This window comes from Oryzias latipes, chromosome 12 (assembly GCF_053564925.1).
Source record: "Oryzias latipes strain Hd-rR chromosome 12, Olatipes_Hd-rR_3.1".
Lineage (NCBI taxonomy): Eukaryota > Metazoa > Chordata > Actinopteri > Beloniformes > Adrianichthyidae > Oryzias > Oryzias latipes.
The window spans coordinates 16,790,446-16,799,073 of record NC_136248.1 but is presented as its reverse complement, the minus strand read 5'-3'; the positions used below and the strand labels follow the sequence as shown (position 1 = coordinate 16,799,073).

Here is an 8,628-nt window from a genome sequence, read left to right as displayed (position 1 = left end):
TGTTCCTCCTGCCACTGCCCCGCCTCCGGCCCGGTTCATCGACCGGGGTCCCGTCTACACGGTCAGGCGTCTGCTCCGTTCGCGCTGCTGTGGACGAGGTTTACAGTACATGGTGGATTGGGAAGGCTATGTTCCTGGAGAACGTTCATGGGTTCCTGCTCGTTTTGTTCTTGATCCTGCTTTGATTTCCCAGTTTCATGTGGACCATCCGGACCAGCCCGCACGACCGTCGGGAGCTGGTCGTTAAAGAGGGGGTACTGTCATGGCAACCGCCGCCACGGCTGCTCATCAGGGTGAACTCTCCTCACCTGCTTACGTCAGTATATATTGCGGTCGCACCGCTCCGTTCCTTGCCGGAACGTCTAAGTTTATTACTAGACCACCAGCCTGCTCTTACGCTATGTATTCCAGTCTGCCGCTCGTCTGCAAATCCGGATCTCCGCTCCACGCTTTCAAGTCTGAGTTCCCTGGCTGCCTATCGTTATTCCTGCCGCTCATGATGAACCAAGCTTTCTCCTGAGTTGCTGTTACTGACTCACCTGTTGCTGGGACCACCTGTTCCTCATCGCCAAGCTCTGCCTCAAAACTCAGCCGTAAGACATCTCCTCTGCTGCACTCTGTTACGGACTTCCTCATTCAGGAATTGGCGTCCCGCCCCCTTCCATGAACACTGGACTCTGCTCTGTCTGTTTCTCTCCTCTCACTCCTGGCCTCCCACAAGTCTGTCTCCACGCCCCCTGGTGTCAAGATTCTGCATAACATCCTGCCTGCTCTGGCCCCCTTTAAAATAAACCGAAGATCTCGTACTCCTTGGATCTTTTGTTGGTCCTCAAGTCCTGGTTCTGACAGAACAGGTGGTCAGCAGAAGTTTTAAACCAGAATGAGCATCCAGGTTTTCGTGACTTTAGTAGTTGAATTATTCCTACCTGAAGTCATCTCTGCTCTCTTTTATATCAGTTGCATCACCAAACTCATTTCTGTCTCCTTCACCTCTTGCCTGTGTTCTTCTCCACTAAATCCTACGGCTAAAATCCTATGGCAACAATTATATAATGATTTAAATAAATTAAACATCTTGCTAATGCACATTTTTTTTAAATTAAGAATACTATTTAAAAATGACTGACTTGGTATGAACTGGCTTTGCCCTGAACGTCACCATAAGACCAACATGTTTCTTTCCTCCATCTGTCCTGATTATTCTTCTCTCTTCCTGCTTTCTCTCCAAACTCACAGCTGTAAGATATAAACTTTGTAATAGGAAGATTTTCAAAGAATACAGTGACTAAACTATATGTAAAAATAGAAACATTTTTCATTTTATATTATATTTGTGTTGCATATCAGTTAGTGGTGTAACAGAATAGCATATATTTATTTATTGTTGTCAAACATCTCCAAATGTTCAACTAAAATCATTTGTGTCGTTCAGCCAAAGTGATATTAAAAGCGGGTCTAGGACCTTAAGAAGCTACATTTAGGCAACCCTGATTTAAAAAAAAAGGATATAAAAGTACAAAGAAACAATAGTAATAGTAATAATAAAAAAACAGATTATATAATATGAATGTAAATAAAAACCCGTTAACGTTAATAATAATATTTAAAAAAAAAATTGAATTACAAGAAAAAAAATATTAATATAATAAATAATAAACTACTAATTAATAAAAAATATGTATAGATAGACAAATAATTTTAATAATTTTAACAAAATAAAAATGTATTTATAAGAAAAAACAATATTAATTATAATAAATAATTAACTACTAATTAATTAAAAAACGAAGCTGTCTCCCGATAGTCTAAACCCAGCTTACGTTACCTATTAGTGGGTGAAAAATCCAATGCTTGGTGAATTCTGTTTCACAATGATAGGAAGAGCAGACATTGAAGGATCGAAAAGCGATGTCACTATGAATGCTTGGCTGCCACAAGCCAGTGGCTGCACAAGGAGAGCTTCCTGTTCCAAACCAACCAAGTCAGCCTGTGTTGGAGGAAACCTCTGAAATCTCAGAAAGAACTAGCAGGTTCCAACAATACAGAGCTGCACTTGCACAGCATCAGGGTGCCTTACCAAAAAGGGTTCCTGGTTCCCAGCGGGTCTAAGACCTTAAGAAGCTACATTTAAGCAACCCTGATTAAAAAAAAAAAAAAAAAGATTTAAGTACAAAGAAAGAATATTAATATTAATAGTAATAATTAAAAAATGATTATGTAATATGAACGTAAATAAAAATATTTTGACGTTAATAATATTAACAAAATAAAAATATAATTATAAGAAAAAATATATTAATATAATAAATAATAAACTACTAATTAATAAAAAATATGTATAGATAGATAAATAACTTTAATAATATTAACAAAATAAAACTGTATTTATAAGAAAAAACAATATTAATTATAATAAATAATTAAGTACTAATAAATTAAAAAACGAAGCTGTCTCCCGATAGTCTAAACCCAGCAACTAGAATTATAATAATTATAAGAGAGAAATATTAATGATAATAAATGATAAACAACAAAATAATGAATAAAAATGTATAGATAATTAGATAGATTAACTTTAATATTAACAAAATAAAACTATAATTATAAGAAGAAAATACTAACTATAATAAATAATAAATTACAAATTAATAAAGAGATAGATAGATAGATAGATAGATAGATAGATAGATAGATAGATAGATAGATAGATAGATAGATAGATAGATAGATAGATAGATAGATAGATAGATAGATAGATAGATAGATAGATAGATAGATAGATAGATAGATAGATAGATAGATAGATAGATATCAGTCGCAAAAATTTATAGATAATGAACCCAAATAAGTCCAGTGGGTTTTCTCCGAGCCCTTCGGTTTCCCCACAATAATTCTTAGTGATTGGCTAGTGACTGATTAATATCCCCTCCCTGAATCGCCACCTTATCGTGGTGGAGGGGTTTGCGTGCCCGAATGATCCCAGGAGCCAGTAGTCAGGTGGTGATCCACCTCAAACTGGTCCTGGGAGACGGGCCAGACTAAGGGCGGTTCAAACACAAACCTTTTTATTCCTAGATCCACTACCCCACCCCCACCCCCATAAAGAGTTACCGGGGCCCCACCCTGAAGCCCGACTAGTTAGTGCTGGTTTGGTGGTTTCTTCCTTAATTGCTATGGGGTAGTCCTTGCCTGAGCGCCTCCCACCCCAATAGAGGTGCATCTTTAACGACGACCTATCCCCAGCCCGGCTGAGAAGAATGCCTTTTGGATGCTCTCTACACACTGTATGAGCCCCTGATTGAAGTTCCAGAGCAGAGTTTGAAGTTCTCATGTTCTGCACAGCTTCATCAGGTCCTCAGCATGACAGGAACCTGCAGTGATGATGCTGTGGTTACTGAAGACGGGATAAAAATACGTTGCTGCCAACAACCTTTCCAGAGAGGCTCTCTGGCTGAGAGACTCCATCACCTACATTCCTGGAGAGGGAGCAGACCCATGGCCGCTCCAGAATCCACAACGGCTCTTTTAAGAGCCACCCACAAAACCTTTAAGAGCTTGCTTCTCTCTTTTTCACAGATTTTAGTCATAACTTTCGAAGGACTAAAGTAGTTAAATAGTTAAGTGATTAAAACATGCTTAATAGTACATTTGTACTGAAGCAGAACTGCCCTCTTCCTCGGTAAATCAAGCTACTATGGGGCAGAAGGCTGCTCAGTAGCATAAAAGCAGTGAAACAAGTTACCCACTGTTTAAAATCTGACTTATCAGAGCGGTAACACACAGCATGCTATTTGTGATGCTACGTACACACAGAGCATGCGTGGTGGATTCAAGACCGCATTGAACAGAGGTTTTTGAATGTGCTTTTAGCTTACGGTGCTCACACAGGAATGTCACTATTGATATATTCTCAAAAGTCACAGCTCTGTCTTCCCCTCTGGTGACCAGCGGGAACCATCTCCAGAGTAATGAATGCACTCCATCTCCCAGCAACCCCAGCGGGCAGTTTCTGAGTGCTGCACACACGACTCACAAGATAAATATTCACAAAAGGGGACACAAAGTTTTGCAATCAACTACAAAAATTGTGACAAAATTATATGATCAAGACAAATCACCTTTCACAGGTTAGTAATCTTATTTTAATAAGGAGAAATCAGGCTGGGAAGCATGAGGTGGGTGCTAAAGTGACTGCCAGCATTCTAGTTTGGGTCATGTATATTTTGATTAATGTTTGATGTTTTGTTGAAATTTGGTGGAGGAGGAATTATGGTGTGGGCTTGTTTTTCAAAACTTGGGCTGGGCCCCTTAGTATCAGTGAAAAGAACTCTGAATGCTTCAGGATACCAAAACATTATGGACAATTCAATGCTCCCAACCTTGTGGGAACAGTTGGGAGTGGGCCCCCTCCTCTTTCAACAGGACTGTGCACCAGTGACCAAAGCAAGGTCCATTGAGACATGGATGACAGAGTTATGGGTTAGGAATGGGATAGCACTTTAGTTCATATGTCATTCAAGGCAGTTGAGTGAATATTTTCGGTAATATAATGTGTCTTGTGAGACATGTTGGACATATTCTGGTTGCGATTGATGCCTGACTGTCCTTAACTGGAACATAAGGGTTCTGTTGACGTGCCTCAATGCACAGCAATGGCGCCTGCACGCGCACATATCTGTGTATAGCAGCAAATAGGCAAAGGCCAATCCAGTAACATAAATCGGTGGTCTGTCGCTACACAATACTGGCACATGTCCTTGAAAGAGGCTTGGTGTGAAATGTCCAACCGCCTGACGGAAGGCAGAGGACAGTTGCTTCTGCAAAGTCCATTCAATTCTGAAAATAGACACATTGAAGGGCATTAACCCACTTATACCATGGTCACTTAACAACAGAAATGATTATTTAATCAATTATTAGCATTTGCCTTTTATTTCATTGGTTTCAATTGTTTTCTAGAATGCTGTGTTGTCACGGTAACGGCCATAAAACCTGCACAGACTGCAACTCACACATTCACACCAAAAGACAGTGGGGGGAGGGGCCATGCCACACATGATGATGTCACCCTTAGTGATGTCACTCTTGGTGATGTCACACATGATAAGGGACATTACCAAGCGTGACCTCATCATCGAGAGGACTTTGCCTGGGCATGTCTCCGCCCAGGCCTTTGATCTTCATGGGGGAAAGGGGGAGGGGGCTTAGAGTATGATGTAACACATGTAATTGCCTTATAGGAGCCCAAACTGATTCTGTTTCATTGCCCGTTTGGTTCCCACCAGAGAGCATACGTTCTGTTCCCCAGCTACGAAAACCTTGCATTCCCGTCAGGTACCTTCGACCTACTGAGGAACACGCAGTTTTTTTCTACGTTACAAAAACTGCATCTAAATTCTTTACCATCCACGAGAACATTTTAAAGATTTTCTTAGTTATCCTGAAAATCAATTTTTAAAATGTTCCTTCGCCATTTTGGAAATTCTGGGGTTGAGGAGAGCTACCTCACACAGAATCTTTCCGAACTTCAGAAAAGAGTTCAGGAAAATATCTCGCTGACCAACCAGCTGCAAACCCTCGCCGCTGAGCTGGAAGGCAAGAAAAATCTGAGAGAGACCTTCTCTGGACTCTGCCAGGCAAAGAAATCTGCCGCCACACTTACAAAGAAGCTGGAAAAGGACTTGCAACGTGTAAACAAGAAAATCCAGGAGCAAAAACCCCTGGAGGACCGTTGCAAGAACCAACAGGAAAAAGTCAACCTCCTGACAGAGACCAACACCACCCTCAAAGAAACTCTAAAGGAACTCCAGGCCAGAGTTCGGGACACTAAAGAGTTATCCACAGAGTTAATCCAAGTCAAACTCACCGCCAAAGCTCTCAGTCAGGAGAACAGTGAGCTACTGAAAGAGGTTCACAGGGTCCAAACCACCATTGTGGCCCTTGAACCTCTGAAAATTCAGCTCAAAGACGAGAGGAATCGCCTCCAAACACTGCAGGACAAAAACACTGCCCTCCAGAACCAGCTCAAAGACCTCCAAAGCCATCGTGAGGAGGAGGCAGCAACAAAACAACGTTATGCCTCCATCCTCATCCAAACCAAGTCTCTGGAAGAGGAGAACTCCAGCCTTGATACTGAAATTCTAAAGCTCACTGTGCAGTGTGAGGAGGCAAAACTTTGGGTTCAGCAGCACCAGGACATTACCATCAACCTTAATGGACTGAGACAAAACAACGCTGAACTCTTGAAAACACTGGAAAGTCTGAAAAAAGAGCAGGAACAACTCATCCAATCAGAACAAGAATACCTTCAAGCCAAATCACACATTCTTACTTTGAAACAAGAAAATGAACGTTTCACCAAAGAAGTCAAAGACCTTCAGGAGAACCTCAAAAATCTCAAAGATTTGAAAGAATCATTTGCTGCATTGAAAGCTGAACAACAAACGGTCTCAACCCAAAACAGAGTCCTCACCTCGGATTTCTCAACTCTAAAAGTAAAGCTACACAAGGAAAGGGCACACACCCGCAAAAACCTTGGTGTGTCTCCAGATGAGTTGGAACAGAAGTACAAAGAAGAATCGGATTTGTTCCAGTCTCTGCTGAAAGAAAACGTCATGCTGAAAGAAAAGTTGACAGAGCTGGAGAAAAAGAATGAGAAAGACTCTGAGATGATGCTTCAGTATTCCTCTCTGCAGGCTGAGAAAAAGGCTGTGGAGAGTGAATACAAAACAATAAAGCAGCAGATCAGAGTTCTTTCTCAGCAATGTGAGGATTTCAGGCCAATGACTGTAAAATTCAATGAAACCACAGAGTGCATCAGTAAAGTCCAAGAAATCAATAAATCCCTTTTGGAGGAACGCACAAATCTGGAAATCATGAAAGAACAATTAGAAAGATTGGCCACAGAATATCCACAAATGGAGACAAGCATTGCAGAATTGAAGAAACAAAATTTTCACCTCACCAAAGATTTAGAAAAGATCAATTCAGAAATTCTGGGCCAAAAACACCTGGAGGTCAAATATGCAGCTGCAAAAAACGAACACGAAGCACTTCTGGCTGAAAATGCAGTTCTAAAAGCCAAAGCCTCAAAGTCTGCACAAGAACCACAGAACGCTCCTTTGAGGCGCCCTCTTCGGACTCCAGCCAGAGCTGCACAAGGAGAGCTTCCTGCTCCAAACCAACCAAGTCAGCCTGTGTTGGAGGAAACCTCTGAAATCTCAGAAAGAACTAGCAGGTTCCAACAATACAGAGCTGCACTTGCACAGCATCAGGGTGCCTTACCAAAAAGGGTTCCTGGTTCCCAGCGGGTCTAGGACCTTAAGAAGCTACATTTAGGCAACCCTGATTAAAAAAAAAAGGATATAAAAGTACAAAGAAACAATAGTAATAGTAATAATAAAAAAAACAGATTATATAATATGAATGTAAATAAAAACACGTTAACGTTAATAATAATATTTAAAAAAAAAATTGAATTACAAGAAAAAAAATATTAATATAATAAATAATAAACTACTAATTAATAAAAAATATGTATAGATAGACAAATAATTTTAATAATTTTAACAAAATAAAAATGTATTTATAAGAAAAAACAATATTAATTATAATAAATAATTAACTACTAATTAATTAAAAAACGAAGCTGTCTCCCGATAGTCTAAACCCAGCTTACGTTACCTATTAGTGGGTGAAAAATCCAATGCTTGGTGAATTCTGTTTCACAATGATAGGAAGAGCAGACATTGAAGGATCGAAAAGCGATGTCACTATGAATGCTTGGCTGCCACAAGCCAGTGGCTGCACAAGGAGAGCTTCCTGTTCCAAACCAACCAAGTCAGCCTGTGTTGGAGGAAACCTCTGAAATCTCAGAAAGAACTAGCAGGTTCCAACAATACAGAGCTGCACTTGCACAGCATCAGGGTGCCTTACCAAAAAGGGTTCCTGGTTCCCAGCGGGTCTAAGACCTTAAGAAGCTACATTTAAGCAACCCTGATTAAAAAAAAAAAAAAAAGATTTAAGTACAAAGAAAGAATATTAATATTAATAGTAATAATTAAAAAATGATTATGTAATATGAACGTAAATAAAAATATTTTGACGTTAATAATATTAACAAAATAAAAATATAATTATAAGAAAAAATATATTAATATAATAAATAATAAACTACTAATTAATAAAAAATATGTATAGATAGATAAATAACTTTAATAATATTAACAAAATAAAACTGTATTTATAAGAAAAAACAATATTAATTATTATAAATAATTAAGTACTAATAAATTAAAAAACGAAGCTGTCTCCCGATAGTCTTAACCCAGCAACTAGAATTATAATAATTATAAGAGAGAAATATTAATGATAATAAATGATAAACAACAAAATAATGAATAAAAATGTATAGATAATTAGATAGATTAACTTTAATATTAACAAAATAAAACTATAATTATAAGAAGAAAATACTAACTATAATAAATAATAAATTACAAATTAATAAAGAGATAGATAGATAGATAGATAGATAGATAGATAGATAGATAGATAGATAGATAGATAGATAGATAGATAGATAGATAGATAGATAGATAGATAGATAGATAGATAGATAGATAGATA

At 38.5% G+C, this 8,628-nt stretch overlaps 1 protein-coding gene across 1 annotated transcript; it reads left to right on the top strand.

Annotated features, from left to right (window-relative positions):
• The first annotated feature begins 2,929 nt into the window (after positions 1-2,929).
• On the top strand, positions 2,930-8,378 carry LOC111948391 (uncharacterized). Its single transcript, XM_023961195.2, has one exon. It carries the CDS (start codon positions 5,460-5,462, stop codon positions 7,314-7,316), a length of 1,857 nt encoding a protein of 618 aa, XP_023816963.1. The 5' UTR covers positions 2,930-5,459; the 3' UTR covers positions 7,317-8,378.
• Positions 8,379-8,628: the final 250 nt, after the last annotated feature.

Coding starts and splice junctions, on each gene's coding strand:
- LOC111948391 (XM_023961195.2), top strand. CDS start 5,460: ATGTTCCTTCGCCATTTTGGAAATTCTGGGGTTGAGGAGAGCTACCTC.